The sequence below is a fragment of the Lactuca serriola genome, chromosome 2 (assembly GCF_051521515.1).
Source record: "Lactuca serriola cultivar US96UC23 chromosome 2, Lser_US96UC23_V15, whole genome shotgun sequence".
In the NCBI taxonomy this organism is placed as follows: domain Eukaryota; kingdom Viridiplantae; phylum Streptophyta; class Magnoliopsida; order Asterales; family Asteraceae; genus Lactuca; species Lactuca serriola.
Window position 1 is genome coordinate 124,722,626 of NC_136409.1, and position 24,214 is coordinate 124,746,839.

Genomic DNA, 24,214 nt, shown 5'->3' on the forward strand with positions numbered 1-24,214 from the left:
GTCATAGCTTCCTTTTTCAATAAGGCTGTCATTTTTTTTTCTTTTTTTTTCATGCTATCCAAGTAGAGTTCTATTAGGACTCTTAATTGATTCTTATATATAGGATATATTAGATACAACTTTGATTATCCTTTCATTCTCATTTTTACACCAACACAAGCCATTATAACCCTTAAAAATTATTGAGATTAATAAATTGTTCTTTCAAGTGGTTTTTTCCCGATTTCGGGTTTTTTCCACTATAAATCCTATGTTACTTTGATTGGTTGTTTACGTTCTTAATCTTACAAGAGGAGCCAAAAGCTTGTTGACATTGAAGAATTTTATCAAACACTTGGTGTCCATAAAAATAAAAAAACCATATATGTTAAATTAAGGGTAGTTTTATGTAACAACAAATTAGGTTTCTATTAGGTAGATACTTTTTGTTTTCATTTATAGATTATCATTCTATGCACCTTCAACCCTGAATTTTATGCACTATTTAAAATAATGGAATATAACAAACCACTCGAGAAAAGCTTGTGTATTTATTGCCTAGTTGGTCACATCTTAATCAAATACAAGAAGTAGATTAGTAGATACATCATACATGAGATTACTTGAAACTAGAAGTTCAATAACCAAGATTGAAAGAGTAAGCAAGCAACTATGACAACAAGTCAATTCAATCAGACAATTAAGGTAGAAAAACATGTACATGAGAAGGACAAAGGAAAAAAGTATAGGATGTAATCTTACCTATAGTTTATAGCTAACTTCAAAAATGCATCAAACTGCATGTGTGAATTTGTTGTTTCTCTAAAACTGCCATCCCTGTAGGAGATTACAACAAGTGGTAAATTGTAGAGTAATGTAATCTTTTTGTTAGAGAAAACATTAATATGATAATAATAACCAAAGAAGACACCACATACCTCTTGTTGTTTGGTCTTTATAAAAGAGTTTGGGTCTTCCATTACATGACACAGTCCGAAAGTTGTATCTATTAACTTCAGATCCGGAGTAGTTGATTGTCCATTTGTGAAAACCGCTATCTCCGGACAATTTTTGATTTCCAAAGCATCTAATGATGGCCATAGAAAATCTCCCTTTCCTAAGCAAAATCCCTTGAGATTTGGAAGCTTTTCAAGTGTCATGGATTTTAGACAAGGGAACACAACCTCAGTAGTCGGTCTAGTTTTGGAATCTTCAACTTGCTTCACAATCACATCCATACTCTCACAGTCACTTATTTTTAGCACTTGGAGCTTCAATAGACTACCAACCATGCAACCACTGAAAACGTGTCCAAGAAGTGGACATTTACTAACTGACACCTTTGTAAGGTTTGGAAAGTTCAACACTATCCACCGATTGCTCTTCCACATATGTTTTAGTTTCTCTAGTCCATCCAGAGCCACCTCCTTTAGCTTTGGAACTACCACATACTCGTTTGTCTCATCTACTACTTCAAATACCTCCTCTATTGTGGATTCAAGATACTTGGGTTTGATAATATAAACCTTTTCAAGATTCTTCAGATTAAGCAACTCCTTGCATGGAAAAATTATGCTGCTTTTCAACAATTTGTCAACATACTCATATGCATCTACTTCAATTAAATTTGAAAAAGACCAAGGGAATTGAAGTAGCTTTATCATATCTGGAGTAGAGCACATAGGGAGTTGAGTATGCTACGAAAAAATCAAACATGGATCATCAGAAACATGACAATTGTAAAAGAAAAATACATTTAGTATACACACGTATTAAATGATTGCACGTTCTATTATTCTTCAATGAGCCAACATGTATTTCCAATCAACAATTTAGATTTTATCGATTATTATTTATTTATTTATATGAAGCGACTAAATTTGTACGCAAATAATATGTTAGAAGATCATAAAACAAACATGTTGACTTGGTTAAATGATGAAGTAAAGTAACAACTAACAACATACCTCATGTGTAGCATTGGTCAAATGGAAGTTAAGGCCACATTCAAGACTATGTTTGCCTAATATTGTATGTATGTAGTTGAGCTTCGGAGCCTTGGAGTGACCAGATGTGAAAGTCATCATTTGTAGGCAGCCATAAATCTTAACCTTTTCCAATACTGGCCATCTGAACTCATTCATCCCCAAAAAGAAACCCTTGATATTTGGTAAGCCACCCAGTGTAAGAGACTTGAGACGTGGGAACACTATTATAGATTTAGACGTTTCTCTGTGCTCTCCATCTTCCTTCACAATCACTTTCATTGCCTTGCATTCTTCTACAGTCAATTCTTTGAGATGCTTGAGGCTTTCAAGTGTGGAACTTGTGAATATATATTCCAAAACATCACACTTTTTGATTTTCAACATCGTTAGGTTGGCCAATTGAAGCAAAGTCATATTTGCGGACCTTGGGATGGTGATTTCAGTACTACAAGTATCATCACTTCCATCACCAACATTAGTAGTACTATCAACTCCATCATTGTTGACTCTTTCACTATCAAATAGATCCACTGCATAAGATGGAAACACTCTCGACAAGGCATGACAATCAAGTATAATAATCTCTTTGGAGTATTGGCTTAAGAACCAAGAAGCAACACCGACTTGAGAACACTACAACAACACATGAAAAATCAATGGATCTATTTAACTTAACAAAGCTTAGCTGTTTGCTTTGTACATGCACACTACAATCTAACGCAATATTTGTTTCTAGAAATGTGGTTACAAACAAAGTGCTTCCCACAACTAAGGTAAGTTGAACTATGAAAGGGAGAAAAATCACTATAATTCGGGCATTTTTTTGGAGTTTAACAACTCCATTTGAGTTTTAGCTCATTAAACCTACCCAAGTCTGAAAATTTCATTATATATCAATCTGAAAGATAAAAGACAATCAATCTGAACAGAATCAAGGTAAGGATAGAAGACCAAAATGTGGGCCCACTTTTGAAGGATTCAAATGGTCTACAAGATGATAGAGAGTTCAAGATGGATTTATGGTGAAAAAATGGATAAGAGGTCTAGAAATAAAGAGAAACCAGATCGTGCTGTTTGGACTCCTTAAGGAAGAAGGTTTGTCAAATGTCCAAAATACCCTCGTTATATATATATATATATATATATATATATATATATATATATATATATATATATTTCAAAGTATGAATGTATGATGCTATAATTGGAAGAAATGAAAGTAGGATGCTATAATAAGCAAATAAAGGAAAGTATGTCGAACAACAAAAATGACTAAATTATAGTGGTTTTTCTGTATACGTCTCAGGCCCAGTTCAAAATTAGTATAGTGCCATGAATTATGAAGAGAAAATAAAAGGCATTGGACTCTATAACCCATTACCCCCTTAATGTGGGAAAATGAAAACATAACTTTACTCATAAATTTATTATTAGGACATGAGTTTGCAATCAATATGTTTATAATTTTTGTACTTGCATTGATTACATCATCTTCTTCTTGTTTTAAATAATTTTACTAACATGAACGATTAGTTTAGGACACAGTGACAAAAAGAAGATAAATTTAATATGGAGAATGTTAGCATCTGATTAATAATTAATTTATTCCAAGTCTTCCATCATATGTGTGTGCTACATCTAAACCCAAATATTTTGATCTAGCTTATCTGATCTTTAGAAAAGAAAGTTTATATTTTAGCATTTGTGAATATAGAATTATTTAGAAGGCCAACTCCAAGAAACAAATAATCACTCTTATCAAAAATAAAGGTCCATTTATTATACATCTATGATTGTTCATTAGATTGTATATTGCAAAATGTACCTTGATTCTAATATTCAGAATAGAAAGCATTTTTAGAACAATGTTTTTTTTCAAAGGGAGTCATTTTCAATAAAGACTTGGGAAATTATACTTGATAAATAAAGATCTTGAGATTTTCTCATAACTGACAATCTTGTTTTTTTGGCTCTATGATAGATCAATGTCTTGGATTTAATATTTTTAAAAAAAGTTGTAAACAGGAGTCTTTTGCCACATATTGTATTTATATATTTTCAGTTGGAACACTAGATATAGTTAGGTAAAGTTTCTTATTTTTTAGTTCCATGTCAGAAAAAAATCTTTTAAACAACAAACTGAACTTTATTAAGCTAAAATTGCAAGCTAGGAAACAAAAAAAGCATCAATAAAATCATTTTTGTTCCATTTCTCATATTACTTAACAAAAAGTCAAGAGTAATGTTGATATGACTTATATACATTTATCAATCAATTTTTTTTTCTCCCTCACAATCCGGTCTAAAACTGAATAAAAAATGCATTTGATATGATTTATAAACTATAAACTATAATAAAAAAAATTGGTATGTAGTTATTTATTTTGTGTTTCCAGTTTCCGAAGAATTAGCTTAGGGAGTCATATAAAGCAACTAAAGGAGAATAGAATATTAAAAAAAACATATAAAACAAATAACTGAATATGTAAAGGATGCATTTAAGAGAAATGATACCTTGAACTGATCATGGATGGAAGTAGTTGTGATTGTAGTAACCCCATTGATACTCTTTAGGCATGGCAGATTCCACAGTTCGAGTCTTTCAAGAAGAGGGAAGGAGGAGATGGTGTTTGTGTGAGTAGATATTATTTCTTTATTTTCATCATTAATATCTCTATTTGAAACAACTTCCTCAATACCATCACACCTATATATCTCCACCTTCTTTAAGTTAGGAAGAAGTTTGCCCATGAGAGGTGAAAATAAGTACTTTATACTATTACAAGACATCAAGTGTATGTTTGTGAGGTTGTGGAATGAGTAGGATTGTGATTGGTTTTGAGGAATTACAAGTTTCTTCCAATTGCACTTCCACACATCACTCATCCTCTCCATATCAATTAACCTCAATTCCTTGAGGTAGGGAAGTAGTAGTAGTGGTGGTTGATGATTATTTTTATGTGGAGTTGTTGTGAAATCTGTGTTGCTACTGGAACTCTCTATCTCAAACACCACTTCAACATCTTTACTGTCAGTTACTTGAAGGAAATTAAGAAACGGTTTGGGATGAATTGAGGATATGACATTAATCTGCACATATCTCAACAAAAAATATAATTACAAATCTCCTACAAAGAAATATATAAGTGTTGTAACATCAAAATAGAAATAGAATACCTCTTGGCTTTTCTGAAGCGATTGAATGTTTGTCTTGATTTCTTCACAAGGTCTCCTACCATCTATACTCACAGTCATAAGTGTTCTCACATGATAATTGGTGAGGGTCGGTGTGAATACATTTACAAACCTCTCACACCAATTTATTTGTATCCATTCAACAGATTGAAAGGAACGGATGAGGATATCAGAGCTATTTTCACCTTTGATCCTCCACAACTCTCTTAGCTTCCCCAAACCATATACTTCAATGTGTCTCAAGTTGCTACTGTATTCTTCAATTTCACCAACACAACTCATGTCGATGTTAAATAACACTTCAATGCTTTTACATCCTAAAACACCAAGGTCTTCCAGACGACCTAATAAAGACATGGGATTGGTTGGAAACAGATTCACAAGATTATCACAATCCCCCACTTTAATCTCTCTCAACATGCAGGCATTAAGTTTGTCACTACTACTAAATTGATAAGGCCATATCTCTTTCAGCTTATCCATACTACAAATTTTCAATATCTCTAACTTAGGAATCAGCATCTGCACAATAATAAAGACATGTTGATCATCAATATATTTTTCTTAAGGAATGCCTTAAATAATACTCCATATAAAGTTTCATTACTTAGTCAATCTATATAACTGTTAACATAAATGTTAGTATAGAGGTACCTCTTTGTTAAATAATGGTTGATTTTCAGAAACGTTACTGGATATAGATGATGTTGCAGATGTATTCCCAGGATAAATGCTAGTGAAATTAGGAAGGCCATCTAGTATCAACTCCACCAGCTCTGGTAGCTCAATTACATTAACAGTGTTGCAAAGACCAACCAACTTTGGTAGCCTATCCAATTTTAGAAACTTTAGCTCCTGAAACTTAATTACACCATCTCCACCATATGCCAGTACATCCAGAACAGGGCACTCTGAAACTGTGAGACGCTCAAGCTTCATCAAACCACTTACCATAGGAACTGTGAAGAGGCATTTCAAGTTTGCACACTTGAAAACATCAAGGACTTTTAAATTATTAAACAAATGTTGAGGCACACATTTGGGTTCCACTAAAACTTCTTCAAGATCCTTCATGCCATCCACCTCTAAATAAAGCACCTGGGTTTGCTCAAACAACTCATTCATTCTAGATTCCAACAGCTCATCTTTGCTAGTGACCAACATCAATGTGTTTTCAAATGAGTGCTTCTTGAAGCCCGTATAATCTCCTAAAGCACATCCCATGGAGATCCTGAACCTTTCAAGTTTCATAAACAACACATTCATGGGCTTACCACTGTTATCAAAGAACTCAACTTCTAATGCAGAAAGGTGCTCTGACAGTTTTGCTAATTCAGCATGATTGCTGTTTGTGAACCTAATTGCCTTTTTATCATCTACCCTCATATAAAGCTCTTCGAGCTTGACCAATTTTCTCAAGACACCATCATCAATGCGAAGATTGGTACAACCCGTCAAATCCAGTAGCTTTAGCTGCTTCAACTTTCCGATTGCGGATGGTAAATTTGTGATGCCACAATGAGCAAAACTGAGCACTTCCAGATTCAAGAGTTCTCCAATAGCAGACCAATCAAACATCAATGAACATCGATGGAAAACGAGTGTCCGAAGCTTGGTGGAGCACTTAAGTGATCTGGGAAGCAACGGATACTGCATTTTTTCATACGCTATAACTTCAAGATTTTCCATTCTTTCATAAAAACCTTCAGGAAACTTAAGCGACTTATCTCCATCCATAAGTCTCAAAAGTGAAAGGTTTGGGTATATAAAGTCTCTAGGAAACTCAAAAATGCCTGTGCAAGTAATAGAAATTCTGTTACAAATTTCACTCATTCCATCACTACTCCACATTGAGTTATCACCATGATTAATTACCCAAGGACGGTCACTCTTAGAAACTCTACTTAAAACAAAATCGAGCACAAGATCATGCATTTTGACACACCCAATGTAATCGCCATCCATCAACAAATTTGCTTTTTTGAGACTGTGCACATGCGTCTCTGTCCCATCTCTAGCCTCTCTCAATGTAGAAACTCCATTTAACAACCGTAGGCCCCATGCATATCTTGTGAGTTCCTCGATTGGAATATTAAAGTCATCGGGGAACAAGCCACACAGAAGAAAAATCGCTTTTTCCTCCTCTTCTTTTATATAGTCATAGCTTATCTTGATACTTTCTTGCACATAATCAAGATTTTTATTCTCCAAACGTCGAAGTGTATCTCTCCATGCACCCTTTTCTTCAAACTTAAGACGACTGGCAATGAGATTAATGGCAAGGGGCAAAAACCCACATCTTCTCACAATCTTTGTTCCTATTTTATTCAGCTCCTTATCTTGTTGTTTTAAAGCACCTGTAATTTGCCAAAAGAAATTCTGTGCTTCGGGCTCCTCCACCACATCCACTTTAATGATTTTCAAATCTGGATCAGCTTCTACTGCAATTTGTTTGCAAATATTTTCATATCGTGATGTCAGCAACAGCTTAAAGCTGTTAGGCAAAGGACTCAGTCCAATATCTTTGAGTTCAATCGTCTCCCATACATCATCTAATATCACTAAAATCTTTTCTTTTCTTTCTGACATTTTCCCAAATGTGATACGAAGACGATCTGCCCTTGCTGCTACACTCATTTCAGTTAGAGATAGGCCCATGTATTCTGCTACAGCTTGCTGAATAGAAAGCATGTTAGTCTTTTGCCCAATCACCACCTTCACAATCCAGTTAAACATTTTCTTATCTTCTACAGTCTTTTTCACTTGTTCCATCATAATGGTTTTCCCCACTCCACCCATTCCACAAAGGGCTATCACTTTGCTCATGTGATCTTGTTGAAGGAACTCAAGTGCATCCTTAAAAGACTTCTCTCTCGATTTGAAGTGATTTTGGGCATCACCAACTGATGGTGTAGAAGTGGACGCGTTATTAGACTTCACTTTCCCAAGAGGTTTTTGAGCATTTGTCCACATTATCCTAATATTTTCATCAATAAGACTTTCCATCTCCTCCGTGATCTTGAATGCATTCCTTCCTGCTCGATACCTCATTTTCATGTTAAAACATCCATTCCTAGTACTTGGAATGTTTAGCCTTTGAGCTTTTTCTTTAGTCTTTTCGACTTTTTCCAACCACCCCGGTACATGAGCAGGTATCTCCAGATTACTTCTATCGTTTGTTTCCATGTGATTTTTGACATCACGGCTTGTATCATCCAGTAGCTTTATTTTAGCATTCATGTTCCTAACATGCTTCGTGGAGGAAAATAGATATCCCAGTTGTTTCTTGACAGGAGCAATTAAAGATTCAACAATAGGACCAATGATTGCGGATACAAACTCCATCTTCCAATATTCTAGCTGTTAATGAGACCTGCAAACCATGTAAAAAATCAACACAAGGAATGAAATTGTTAAAAGTTGTTGACTGGTATACATTTATCCACGGATATTTTCATTATTAACTTGCAGAACTATCTTTTTTCAAATATCATATACAATCCATAGATAGTTAGTGTTATAAAAATTTCCTTCACACATAACACGTTTGGCTAGAAAAGAATTGGTAGTTGGTAACTTCAGATTTAATTTGTTGTTTGTCTTCCTTGTCAACTTAACCTTTGTTTTCTTTGAAATGATTGAAAGTGGGAATAGAGTGTTAATTTCAACATCCTCATCATCGTGTAAAATTGTGAAAGATGAGGAAGAATATCGTAGCTTTAAACAGGGGATTTAGTAATTGGAAACAGAGTGCTACAGTGATAAAATTAGGGGTTTTATTGGGGATAGAGCTGATCTCTACGTGGAAGCATCCGTCCTCATAAAACTATTCCTCCAATACATTGTTCAAAACAAGGAAAATGAGGAGGCATTGTCAATTCATTTAAACATTAAGTTGATTCTATCTGTAGAGCATACACGAACAATCCACAAAGAGTAGCACAGCGAACATTTTTTTCATATAATTTAGTCAAGGATCGATAGATTCAAAACAAAAGCCAGCTAAAACAAGTTATTCATAAACAAAGAGAAAAACTTTCTACAAAAACGTACCTCGCTCTACTGTATGGGCCTGTGCTAATGCTTGCTGTTTTTGCTGCTTTGTAAAGTATGTATGTGAACAAGTGGTTCGAATTGTGAAGAAGAAGGCCAATATATGAAGTACTGTATGAACAAGCCTCAATTATTGTTGGTGCGTTGCAAAAACTATGGATTTGGATGAGTGGAAGAAATGCAGTCAACAGTCATAATCTAGGTACTAAGGGCTTCTCCAACCGCCCACTAAAATAGTTGAATGCAGACAAAAAGTTTTACAATCGTAAGCTATAGTGGCCGGTATTATATTGTGAAAATTTTTGGCCGCCAAATATAGCGGCTATCCATGTGCAATACCAAAGTTGCTTTTTCATGCCAATATTAAATTCAATAGAATTGGTTTAAATAAATTAAATTGAATTATATAATAATAATGAAATTATTTTTTAATATGATATTATTAAAAGTAAGTTTTTAGTATAAACATGTAGGGTGTGGTTGGAGTTAAAAAGTCATAATTTTTGTGTTTTTTAGTGGTTATGATTGGAGTTGGCATAAGAGTATTGCTAACGACTATAAAGTATACGTCAGATCCCTACACCAAACAAACCCTTGTAATATTTCATTTACACCAACTAAAACATATGATAGAATTAAATATACGTAACCAAAAAGTTTCTTAAAAGTTTTAAATTAATTCTATTTATTGCAATAATTATTAGTTGGTCTAATATATGAAAAGGCTTATAGTAATAATTTAATACATTTTTTTTAGAACCGGCAAATTTTATTAGCGGACCACTACACAGCAAGTTGCTAGGCAGGCCACGAAAAGAAAGTTACAATTGAGTTTGAATTACAAACAATTCAAAGGGCAAATACACCAATCAACCCAACTAAAACGATAATCTACTCTCCTGTGTCTAAGCCAAGTGAATACGATAGACTTAACACTATCAATGATCTGGAAATGGGAAGTTCGTATGTTTTTGAATACACCTTCACATCTTGTTTTCCATAATATCCACATTACACCAAAACAAACACAAATTAGGTTGTTTCTCCTCCTCCGACATCTCCCGCACGTTTTCACAAAACCGATAAGTTCCCCGATGGTTTGAAATTGTGGTTTCGGAATGTTGCACCATTTAAATATCAAATCCCAGACATTGCTCGCCACTGGACAACGTATTAGAATGTGCTCCGTATCTTCGTCCTCAAGATGACACTGGGGCATGATGTGTTTATAATTGCGACTCCTCTCTTTTTTAGTGCCAGATTAGTTGGGATACGTCCCAGATTAGCTCTCCAAATAAAGGTATTGACCTTTATGGGAATTTCATGAATCCATGGGATGATAACTTCATTAATTGTTGGCTCTATATTATCGATTTTTGATTTGATCGTCTCTGCATGGAAAATACCATCATCCGATAAAGGACAGATCCAAGAGTCTGGATCTGGAGATGGTCGGTGCTCGCCAATGACCTCATGCAGCAGCTGAAAGCTATGGATCTGCTCATCAGTTGCAGGGGATGATCTCCATTCCCAAGAATAGCCATCCGCTTGCACTCTTTGACTAACCTTGCAAGTTTTACGTCTTTCAAGTTGATACAACTCTGGGAATTGATCCTTTAGTGGTTCACCATCACACCAATCATCCATCCATAATAGGGTATCGTTACCGTTCTTCACTTTTTTTTTAGGATGTCTCGAAAGCTTATCCCAGCTTTGGGCAGATCATTCATCACCTCAGCGATATTGTTCCACACACCTGCAATAGTTCTTTTTGATAAGACGTTAGCAGGTTTATTATGCAAATTATGAATACCCATAATTACATGACTCCACAAAGCTGATTTGTTTGTTTTTAGTGCCCACCACCATTTGATAATCATTGAAATGTTGAAGGCCCTGAGTGATCCAAGACCAAGTCCCCCCATGTCCTTTGGGCCAACTATCTTTTCCCACGACACCCAAGCAATTTTAAACTTGTTGTCACACCCGCCCCATAAGAACTGCCGCCGAATTTTTTCAAGAAGGTCAATAACTCTCACCGGGGCCATAAATATAGAGAAATAATACGACGGTAGACTGCCAAGGACTGCTTTGGCTAAGGTTAATCTCCCTCCAAAGGACAATGCTTTCGATTTCCAAGGCAAGAGTTTAGAGTAAAAACGATCAATTATAGGCTTCCAATGCTTCTTTAGCTTCATGTTCGCACCTACCGGGACCCCTAGGTATGTGAAGGGTAGTGACGCTGGTTGACAACCCAAGGGAGCAGCCCATCGAGCAACTTCAGCCATGTCAACTCCGACACCAAATACCCTGGATTTGTTAAAGTTTACCTTTAACCCTGACGCCACCTGAAAGCATCTTAACACCCTTGCTAAATTTTTTATGTTGCTTTAATTCCACACACCCACAAAAATGGCGTCGTCGGCATAGAACAGGTGGGAGATTTCGATTTCTGAATGTGGAATTTTTATGCCCTGAAAAAGACCCTTCTTGCAAGCTGCTTTCATCGCAACATTTAATCCCTCCATGGCAATTATAAATAGGAATGGTGAGAGAGGGTCACCCTGCCGTACACCTTTTACCATTCCAAACTCCACCGTTGGAGACCCGTTTATAAGAACTGAGAGTCTTGCTGGTTGAAGGCATCTTTTGATCCACATACGCCATTTATCTCCATATCCCATTTGAATAAGTACTGATTCAAGGTACTCCTAGTTAATGAAGTCAAAGGCTTTCTCTAGATCCACCTTGAAAAGTAGGATCTGTTTTTTTAACCTTCTTGGCCCAGGCACATAACTCATTTACGATTAGCGGTCCATCAAGGATATTGCGTCCCTTCACAAAAGTCGTTTGAATATCTCCAATGTTCTTGCCAATACTGAGTCTGTTAGCTAAGGTCTTGGAGATTATTTTGTATAGAGAGCCAATTAAGCTGATTGGCCTGTAATCACCGATGAGCAGAGGGTCTTTTATCCTAAAACATATGTTGTAACCAAAAATGTCAAGAACATTATCATTCATTGATAATTCCACATTAATAGACATTTACATGTAAATGATCAACGGTGTCTACAATGGGTATATTAAGCAGCAAGCTTTTAATACAAGTTTTAGTTATATTAAAAAAAAAACTAGAATTAAAAAAAATTGTTAATTTTTTCTTTTCAATAAAGTCCACGGTTCTAAAAAATCATTTGGTAGCACGAATTTTAAGTTTCTACTTCAAAAGTTATTTCAAATAGATTTTAGAACCTTTTAGTTTTTTAATATGTTTTAATTTTTTGTTTTTATGTAAATTGTACACCTTTAAATGCTAATAATTACTTTTGCGGTACATTTATGCACAAATAAAACTAAGTTAAGTAATCACCAAAGATAACTTCTCAAACCAAATACGAAGGGCTTGTTAGAGACCATATAGGGATTTTCAAAGCAACAAACTTCACCTGGTTAGTGGACAATACATGGAGGAGTAGTCATGTAGAGCTCATGAAGATAGTCATTCAAGAACATATTCTTGACATCCATTTGGAAGATTTTCACCGACGAATGGATGCAAATGTTATTAGAAACGACGATCGTCGTTGTTGTCATCAATTTTGTGTGGGGGCGAAACTAGATCCTATGTATACGTGTGGTGAAGAGCCTTAAGTTCCTCAACCATAGCATCCTACCAAAAGATATCAGTAACAACCTCTCTATAGGACTTAGGACTCAGGTTTTGACAATTATGTATATTGACAATAAATAAAGCAAAAAAAGTCGAATAAGATGAAGAAGAAAACTCCATGAGTTAGGTAGACTTAAAAGTACCAATGGACTTACAAAGTAGTGGAAGATCCATAGTCAATGTAGGTAAGAAGTAGTCTTAGGAGTAGGAGGGGTCTGATATTGTGGTTGTATTATAAACTGGGTCATCAAATGCAATGTCATCGACATAGCTATCAAAAAGAACAATAGACCGTAGATTTGGCTATGTCATTTCATGAGACTTAGTAGGAATGTAGAAGAACAAAATATGCTTAAGTAAACTGGTGTGTCACGAGACATACAACTTCTGAGTCGTTGGATCATAGGAGGGATATCATTTCTGACCAATACCATATACATGATGATCGTGGAGATAATTTGTTTCTCTCAACATGTGGGTGGAGAACAAACCAAGTACACCAAAAAATTAATAATGATGAGTAATCAAGTACGTGACCATATAGCTTTTCGAACGAAGATATCTCGAGATTATGTGAAGTATCGATTCGATTGATCACGTAATCAGTGGTTGGGAGTAATTCTCCCTAAAATGCATTAGGAACCTTAGAGAATAGTAACAAAGAGCGAGCAGTTCTAACAAGATGTTGCTGTTTTCTTTATGTAACATTGTTTTATTAAGGAGTATCGGCACATGACGATTAGTGTATGGTATCATCTGATGCTTGGGAGGGGTAGGTCGAGCACCCATATATGCTTGGGAGGGGTAGGTCAGGCACCCATGCATGCCTAACAAGGGTAGGTTGAGCACCCAGATATGCTCATCAGGGTAGGTCGGGCACCAAATATACTTGGCAGTATGTTTATTGTATGGTATGTGGTATGATGGGGGAACTCACTAAACTTTGTGCTAACGGTTTCCAGTTTTGGGTTCATGTACTTCTTTTTCGAAGGGAAAGGAGTCGGCATGACTGCAACACATCACACCACTATTTTCCGCACTATGATTTTCTTGGGATTTGTACTTTAACATTATTATGACTTGTTTTGAGACACATGACTTATAGGTTTTTATGATATGGGATAACTCAATGATGTTTTTAATAATCTGTTTTATGAAGTATTAAATTAAAAATGAAATTTTTGGTCTTGGATTTTGGGATGTTACAAGTTGGTATCAGAGCCTTGGTTTGAGGGATTCGGACACACCTTTTGGTGGTGTTTGGACTCAAACCGAGGGTTTGAAAGTTTTTACAAAGAAAATAATTTTTCAAAATAAAATTAAAATTAAGAGTTTTGAGAAAGAACAAGGTGTGTGATGCGTGCAATCAGCCAAGCTCAAGCAACTTTTCCCCAAGATACCCACACATGTTATAATATGATATGATATGATATGATTATGAGAACTGCATGCTAGATTAGGTCTAAGGATCTAGGAAGATGCCTTATATGCCTAATGTATGTGCTTGTTAAGCTGCATGATAATACTGACTAGTCAGAGATATGATAGCCTGATTAGGATATAATTGGTTTGGATTACTCAATGCCCGAATGTTGCGTGCTTTGTGCTTTTAGGAGTCCTAGTTATCTTTAATTAACTAGTAAACGAATACGTTAAGTTACATATTACAAGGACTAAATAATTTCAGAAGGTTAGGTTTAGCCCTATTTAGCAGCTCTTGTTTGAGTCCAACCGTTGTAGGGTAGGACCTCTCATTCGAAGAATTACCTGGTCTTAGTGATATGTATGGTATTTGCGAGCTAGTTAGGTAAAGGTAGTAGGGATTTCTTATGCAACTGATGGCGGAGAGTAAGTCGGAGAGTTACCCTAGGGTAAGCCTAGGATGAGATCAGTGCAACGGACACTAGTAGTGAAAGGGACTTGGTGAAGTTAAGGCAATCCTTGAGGATAGTATGGATAGATGTGGAAGGTAGTATGAACCCATACTACTGAAAGCAGAGGATTCGTACTCGAGTCCAGGAGGACTGAGATAGAACTGGGGAACTTGTATAGTGTGTGAGACCTCTCGAGGTTATGTATGACCCTGACAATAATATATTTTGTTTCAGAATGGTAGTGACACGTCACGGAGCAGGAGTTTCAGGGTCTGGGTCAGGTTCAAGTTCAATTTCGAGTGCTGGTTTCGAGCCGGTTGATAACGGATTACGCGAGTTCATCGCATCTGAGATTATGAGAGGCATCCTTGAGGCGACCCTAGTGATTTTTGGGTCGATCAAGGAAGGGATCATCGAGCTGATGTAGGAGCGCCTTAGGGCATTTAGGAGCGACATGTCACCTGGCCAATACGGGACACGCACGCTCTCCTTCAAGGATTTAAGGGGATGCGGTATGCTGCGAGTTGTTTGATATTTTGCGAGTTGTGGCCAGGAGATGGATTACAGGCATCGAGTCTGCATAGTTGACGAGCTTCTGCCCTGAGGGGTCAAAGGTCTGATATGTTGTGAGTTGTTTGATAGACAGAGCTAGAGACTGGTGGGAGGTAGTCAGTGATTCGTTGGGAGCCCCAACCATTGAGGCTATTACCTAGTCGTACTTTGTGGCCAGGTTTAGGGCTAACTTTGCGACAGCTGTGGAGATTCAACAGCTAGCCAGGGAGTTTCTTGATATGAGACAAATGACTGAGTCAGTGGCGGAGAATACCTCCAAGTTCAGGGAGAGGGCCTTACTGGTGCCCAGTATGCGGGTGACGAGGAGATGAGGAAGACCTGGTACCATGACATGTTAAGAGCTGACATTCGGAAGCATGTCAGCTATTTAGCATGTCCGACCTTGGAGGATATGATAGCCAGGGGGAGGGAGAGGGAGATTGACATAGAGCACACCAGGAAGAGGAAGGAGGAGATTGGGCGGACGATTGGGGTTTCTGGGAAGAGAGATAAGGGATTCGACTTGAGGCCGAAGGGACAGCAGGGCCGGAGTCGCTGTGGGAAATGCGGCAGGCCACATGAGGGAGTGTGCAGGGCTGAGGGATCGGGCTGCTACAAGTGCGACAAGACTGGACACTTTAGCAAGGATTGTACAACCCCTACCCCCATTATTTAGACATCAGACTTGATTTGCTTTCACTGCAATCAGAGGGGCCATAAAAAGGTCAACTTCCCTAGACTGACATAAGGAGTGCTAGTGGCGACACCGGATCCAACGACCCTGCAGATCACAGATGGCCGACAGGGCAAGACAGATGCTCCAATGGTGAGGAGCCAAGCCTTCCAGTTGAACGCCGAGGAGGCGCGTGCCACACCGGATGTGGTGACGGGTATGTTTTCTTCTCCTTAACTCTTATTCCATGTCGGTTATGATATTTATGTTCTATGTTTTATGTGTTTTGTTTAGGATCGTTCCATGTGAACGGCATCCCGATACAAGTGTTATTTGACTCGGGGGCTACCCGATCATTTGTCTCTCTTGCACTTAGCAAGAGGTTTTCTGAGTCTTCAGTCATGTTGGATTGCCCTTTATAGGTCGAGATTGCTGACGACCGATCCATCCGAGTATTAGAGGTTTTCAGAGATTGTGTCTTAAGGTTGTAAGACGAGCGCTATCTTATGGATTTGGTTCCCATTCCTTTGAGGGGGAACAAGGTTATCATATACATGGATTAATTGAGCCCTAATGGGGCGGTGATCGACTGTGCGCAACATTTGGTACGTGTCAGGACCCTAAGTGGGGGAGAGTTGGTGATTCAGGGAGAGAGGCTGCAGCGTGGACCAACTTTGTAATCAGCAGCGAGGGCTAGGTGCTACCTTCAGCAGGGTTGCGTAGGGTATGTCGCCTACGTTATGGATACCCGGGAGGCGGGTAAGGCGACCTTGAGTGATGTGCCAGTTGTGCGAGAGTACCCAGACATATTTCCAGAGGAGTTTCCTGGGATACCTCCGGAGAGACAGGTGGAGTTCAGGATCGACCGAGACCCTTGTGTGGCTCCGATAGCCAAGGCACCATATTGGTTAGCTGCTCCCGAGATGCAGGAGTTGTCTACACAGTTACATGAGTTATTAGACAAAGGACTCATTAGGTCGAGCAGTTCGCCTTAGGGAGCCTCGATCCTGTTTGTAAAGAAGAAGGACAGGTCGCATCGGATGTGTATAGATTATTGGGAGCTGAACAAGGTAACAGTGAAGAACTGTTACCTACTCCCGAGGATTGATGATCTCTTCGACCATCTATAGGGGGTATCTTGGTTTTCCAAGATAGATTTGCATTCAGGCAACCACCAGATGCGAGTTAAAGAGGAGGATGTACAGAAGACTGTTTTTCGGACTCGCTATGGCCACTATGAGTTTGTGGCGATACCCTTTGGGCTCACCAATTCCCCTGTCGCATTCATGGACCTCATGAACCGCGTATGTAGACCGATGTGGATCAGTCTGTGATATTCTTTATTGATGACATCTTGGTTTACTCCAAGACGCAGGAGCAACATAGGGAGAACTTGTGGGAGGTTTTGGATACCCTGAGGAGGGAGAGATTGTATGCCAATTTCTCCAAGTGCGATTTCTGGTTGTTGGAGGTGCAGTTTCTGGGGCACCTTGTCAACCAGAACGATATTTTGGTCGACCCGGCCAAACTGGAGGTCGTGATGAGATGTGAGGTCCCGATCTCCATCTGAGATTCGAGGTTTCCTTGGGTTAGCAGGCTATTACCAGAGATTCATACAGGACTTCTCCCAGATAGCAGTATGTGACATCCCCATTTTCAAGGCCAGAAAACACCGTTTTTTTGTTTATGCTTTGTTTAAAAATCAGAGTAACATTTTAAAGAAAAGTGTTGCGGAATTTGTTCCCAAAATAAAATATGATAAAGATTTATCAAAGCATTTCCGAAGAAATGTATTTTATTAAAAACCTCGGGATGTCATGTTCGATACAGATCAGAAGCATAAACAGTACAATATAAGTCTTACAACATTTATTCATATCTACAGGCCTATAATCCGTAATCCCTCATCCAAAATATCACATCTATGCCCGAGTGCCACTACCTGTAACACAAGAAACTGAGTGGGTCAGGCTTGGGAGCCTGGTGAGCACATAGGGGTTTCAACCCACAATATATAGAATTATTAACTTTATAAAACCAAACAAACCCGATTACCCGTTCCCGTTATCCTCACCTTACATCCCTAAAACATCTAACTCAAGGGACCTAGTCTAAGGACTTTCATCGGGGTGAAAACACTGCTTCGGGGGTTACTCAACAATTTATGTCAAATAAGGCAACCATGTGGGGGATGGAGTACTGCTGGTGAACACTAAGTTCAAATAAACACCTACAGGTTGTGAGCCTGCTAGCACTCCTCTATACTGTCTAGAATAGTCCGTGGTTGTCATCTATACTCCGCTAGATGACTGGATCATCTTAAAACATCAAGGCCTCTCATCATTTTATAACACATCGTCTATTACATCTACCCATGTTTTACCCAACACATTTTTTTGATATAAAATACATATACAGTTTAAATTATTTAAAACATGTATAAAAATGTTCATCCAGCATACATATCAAGTAAATAGATAATATGCACACATAACACGTAATTTATATAAACTACTTCATATCTATGTGTAAGATGAAAGTAACTATGCACTCACTTGTTACAGTGACGATTCAAAATTTGACCAGCGCTTCGCTTCTTAACAATATGATTTCATTCGACGAAACCTAGTATTATTACCACTAGATTTTAGTCTTATATTTATTGCGACTAATTATTAGTTTAGATTCGTCATTAACTCAGAGTCTACTTCATGATCTATCAAGTAAGGAACAACCAGGTAGGATTATATCGGAGGTAGGGTCCGTTTGGTATACGAAGTATACTGTTTGGAAATCCTACTTTAAACACCTCACTAAATCACAGCCTAGACATCATCCCCATAAGTAGATCAATCAGTATAACGACTTTGAATCACTAATAAATTTTATTTATAGGTTCATAATAACGATATTATAAGCTATATTTAAAGTAGGGTAGCATAACTTACTTAGCTAGGAGTCGGGCTCTACAGGGGCAGAACTTCGTTGCTGAATCTTTCTAAGAAAGATTCTTGCAATGCTTTAGCGCTCACCTTACTATACTAAAAAGTACAGAAAGAGAATTCGAATCACGAGGGACCGAAATGCTCAGGGGATAAGAAGAGAATGACTCTTGAATCAAGAGAATGGTGCAAGAAATATGAGAGGCTAGAGGTTCTTATTTATAGGAATTGAATTTTCAAAAACTACCCTCTATATTTACTTAAATGACTAAACACCCCTTTATAATACTATTTTAAATAGATTTAATGATATTTGCACTAAACTATTGTCGAAAGTACTCAACACTAGTCTCATAACGACCACATCGTCAATACCTTTCTAATGATATATACATATGTATATATATGTATACGTATATATGGTTTATACTTTATTTTAATACATAAATGTTCTATTAAAAATTAAAACGTGTTCATACGAACTCCATTTTTGACGTTCTTTATATCCATGTGTAGCTATAGACGAGATCTACAACTTTCGTTTAGACTTCGTCGGCTAGTTTTGAATTTATATTTTTGTCCCTATTTTTATAAAATTAAATCATTTTGATAAAATCATAACTTTCTCGTACGGACTTCGTTTTTGGCATGCTTTTTCTCAAAATTAATATTTTAAGGAGTACTACGATTTTCATTTTGGTCGCATTAGCTAAAAGTCAACCGTTCTCTTCGTAGCGTTTTAAGTCACATATTCCTTGTGCGCATCTCACTTTTATATTTTATAAAAATCATATCTAATTTATACGGAGTCGGATTTCTATAAAATTTATATTTTCGGGATCGGGAAGACGTGTACTTTCTAAATATTTAATATATATATATATATATATATATATATATATATATATATATATATATATATATATGTTGGCGCACTTATTTTTACGATTTACGGACGATTCGGCTGATTTTTCCTATTTTATTATATTATAATAATCATGAAACACATAATATTCATATAATTCTTCTTTGTTACGTCAAATAGGTTATAATTGTTGACCCTAACTATTACATCATCACATTAATGCTTAGCCTAGAAATACGGGGGTTACAATTCTCTGCCCCTTAGGATGATTCTATCCCGGAATCACACATCAACAAACAGATGTGGATAGCGACTCATCATATCACTCTCTGTTTTCCAGGTGAGGTTCGACTCATTCGTATGTTTCCAACGAAAAAGCACTAAATCGACCATCTTGCGTCGTAACTTCTTAGTCTTTCGGTCAACGATTGCCCCGAGCTCTTCAGTTAGCCTCTTATTCTCATCCATCCTTAACTATGAGATTGGTATTATGTCGGGAACTTCTCCCATGAACTTCCTCAAATAACACACATGAAAAGTGTTATGAATACCATATAGTTCTTCTGGTAATTCGAGCTTGTAAGCTTGGTTCCCAATCCACTGAAGAACTTTGAATGGTCCAATAAACCTTGGACTTAGCTTTCCTCTCTTTACGAATCTTATAAGTCCCTTCCAAGGTGAGGCTTTAAGCAAAACTAAATCTCCAATTTCGAATGTCATCGATCGTCTTTTCTTATCAGCATAGCTCTTCTGACGATCCTGAGCTGCTAACATCCTTTCCCTGATCACCTTTAACTTCTCAACAGTCTCACGGACTATCTCGGGGCCCATAAATTGCTTATCTCCAGCCTCAAGCCAACAAGATGGCGTACGGAACTTCTGTCCGTACAAGGCTTGATAAGGTGCCACATTGATGCTCGAGTGGAAACTGTTATTGTAGGAAAACTCTACCAAAGGTAAGTGCTCATCCCAGTTACCTTGGAATTCCACGGTACATCCTCGTAGCATATCTTCCAGTGTTTGAATTGTTCTTTCGCTCTGACCATCAGTCCGCAGATGGTAAGCTGTACTCAAACACAACTTCGTACCCAATTCCTCTTGTATACTTCTCCAAAACCTTTCCGTGAAATGACTATCATGATCCGATACAATCGTGAGAGGAACACCGTGAATTCTGACTACCTCCTTCACGTAAGCATTTGCGATCTTATCAATAGACCACCTCTCGTTGGTTGCTATGAAGTGTGCACTCTTAGTGAAACGATCCACGACTAGCCAAATCATGTCGTAACCGTTCTTTCTCCTGGGCAGTTTAGTCACAAAATCCATGGTGATGTCTTCCCATTTACCCATGGGTATAGGTAAAGGTTCTAAACTCCCATACAGTTTCTGATGTTGTGCCTTAACTCTCGTACATGTCACACACTCGGCTACATACTTTGCAACATCGAGCTTCATCGTTGGCCAGTAGTAGGGTTTTAGGTCCCTATAAATTTAATGCTACCGGGATGAATCGAGTACATGGTCTTGTGCGCTTCTTCCATCAGAAGATCTCTTATTCCTCCCGTCTTAAGTACCCAAATACGATCTTGGAATACCTTCAGTCGTTGACTGTTTATACCGAACACTAATGTTTTGCCCAAATGTTCTTCCTTTCGGTCATTCTTCTCAGAAGCTTCTTCTTGATCTTTCATGATATTTTACACAATAGTCGAGACAACTTCTATTCTTAATGCTCTTGGCCTTTTCTTTTCAAGGTTTACCTTCCGACTGAGAGCATCAGCGACGACATTTGCTATACCAGGATGGTAAAGTATCTCACAGTCGTAGTCCTTGAATAACTCTAGCCAGCGTCGTTGTCTCATATTCAATTCTTTCTGATTAAAGAGATACTGGAGACTCTTATGACCAGTGAAAAGTTTGCACTTCGTGCCATAGAGATAATGCCTCCATATCTTTAGGGAAAATACTATCGCTTCCAACTCCAGATCATGAGTGGGGTAGTTCTTTTTGTGCTCTTTCAATTGTCGAGATGCATATGCTAGCAACTTTTCTCTTTGAGTTAGAACACATCCTAACCTGACTCCCGACGCATCTTTATACACTGCGAAATCTTCAACTCCATCGGGTAGAGAAAGAATCGGTGCTTCACACAACTTCTTCTTCAGCTTATCGAATGCTTCTTTGTGCTTCTCACTCCATGTATAAGTAGCTCCTTTGTGGGTCAAAGCTGTCAATGGAGTAGCTATCGAAGAAAAGCATTAGATAAATCTTCAGTAATATCTGGATTTTCGAGTAAATGTGAATGTCATCTATGAACACTATCACGAATTTATCGAGGAATGGTTTACAAACCCTATTCATCAAATCCATGAATGTTGCTAGAGCATTGGATAGTCCAAACGACATAACTAAGAACTCGTAGTGTCCATATCTCGTTCTGAACGCAGTTTTCTCAATATCCTTCTCTCTTACGTTCAGCTGATGATATCCTAACTTAGGATCGATCTTTGAGAAATACCTCGAACATTGCAGCTGATCGAATATGTCATCAATCATTGGCAATGAATACTTGTTCTTCACCGTTTCCTTGTTCAGCTCTCTGTAGTCTATACACATTCTCATGCTTCCGTCCTTCTTCTTCACGAATAACATCGGAGCTCCCCAAGGTGATGAACTAGGTCTAATAAAACCGTTGTCCAACTACTCATGAAGTTGCATCATGAGCTCCTTCATCTCCGTCGGTGCTATTCGGTACAGTGCTTTTGCTATTGGTGTCGTCCCTGGTAACAAGTCTATTCAGAACTCTACTTGTCTATCAGGCGGTAATCTGGGAAGATCTTTGGGAAAGACTTCCGGATAATCACACACCACTGGTATATTCTGCACCTCCTTCTTTTCCTTTTAACATCGACCACAAATGCCAAATATGATGCACATCCTTTGGACAAACATTTTTTGGCTTTCATCAGGGAGATGATTCTAGAATTTACTCTGCGCTTGTCCCCGTACACCATAAATGACTCTTTTCCAGGTGGGTTTACTCTTACTATCTTCTTTCGGCATAATATCTCGGCATCGTTGTGATGGGTTTTAGCCATAAGAACTTTCCTATGTGCGCATGCAAAACCCTAATGCTTGGATCTAGGTTTTCTAATTAAACATGCTTTGAATCCAAGACTTCTAATGACTAATTAGGTTAAATAACAACATTGAAACAGATCTAGAACCATACCTTTGAGTTCCTTGTTGACCTTGTTGTCTTGGAGCTTCTAGAGTCATAATTGTCACTCCTCTAATGGCTTACAAACACCAATAGCAAGAAAGATGATTTAGGAGAGAGGAGAGGGGAGGAAATAACAAACCATATATCTAGGTTTTAAGACTATATGATATTATCGTCTTGCGATCACCTTTTATATCATATTCCATAAGGTGATTCCAGCAAGCGCGGGTTTGTTCCAATGCTCAAAACTAGTTCATAATCACTCATGAACGTTGCAGCAACCCTTTGCTATGTCTAACACCATTTAGACAATCTACACACCAATTCATGACAATCTTCATTCATATCTACTTCCAACATATGAACGATTGTGGACAATTTGAACAATTCGATTATTCCTAATAAATTCAATTATTCTGGAAGTCAAAACATGCAAAGTGAAACAATAGTTAAACAATTAACATAAGGCAGTAACATTACTCATAAATAAAACTCATTTATTTAATCATCAAATGTTAATTACATTTATCTATTACACGTTTCTAATACTATCTAATCTATGCTAATATCATCCTTCAGCCCAATACTCCTAGCATGCTGCAAGTGCTTAACCCTACTCAGTCCCTTCGTAAGCGGATCTGCTGGGTTATCTTCTGATGATATCCTCTTCACTACGAGTTGTCCTTCTTCTACACGATGTCTAATGAAGTGATATTTTCTGTCGATATGTATTGATCTACCATGATCCCTCGGTTCCTTGGTCAAGGCAACCGCTCCTTTGTTATCACAGAAAATCTCCATGGGCTCCTTTATGGCAGGTACAACTCCAAGATCACCGATGAAGTTCTTCAGCCATATTGCCTCCTACGATGCTTCGCTCGCTGCAATGTACTCTGATTCGCACGTTGAATCAGCTACGGTTTCCTGCTTGGAACTTTTCCATGTCACTGCTCCTCCATTTAGGGTAAAGACCCAACCCGACTGCGAACGGTAGTTGTCCCTGTCGGTCTGAAAACTGGTGTCACTGTACCCTCGGACCTTCAAGTCATCACTCCCTCCGAGGACTAAGAACCATTCCTTCGTCCTCCGAAGGTACTTAAGGATATTCTTCACCGCCATCCAATGGGCTTTGCCAGGGTTCCCTTGATATCTACTAACCATGCTCAAAGCGAAGGCTACATCAGGACGAGTACAAGT

General features: G+C 37.8%; 1 protein-coding gene across 1 annotated transcript; it reads right to left on the reverse strand.

The window, feature by feature from the left end:
• Window positions 1-511: 511 nt before the first annotated feature.
• On the reverse strand, window positions 512-9,386 carry LOC145086752 (uncharacterized). The gene is made up of 7 exons (XM_079024593.1): window positions 9,216-9,386; window positions 5,817-8,535; window positions 5,145-5,684; window positions 4,482-5,057; window positions 1,947-2,600; window positions 918-1,676; window positions 512-816 (listed from the first exon to the last, which is right to left on the reverse strand). The coding sequence occupies exons 2-7, from the start codon at window positions 8,505-8,507 to the stop codon at window positions 802-804; spliced, it is 5,235 nt and encodes a 1,744-aa protein (XP_078880719.1). The 5' UTR covers window positions 8,508-8,535; window positions 9,216-9,386; the 3' UTR covers window positions 512-801.
• Window positions 9,387-24,214: the final 14,828 nt, after the last annotated feature.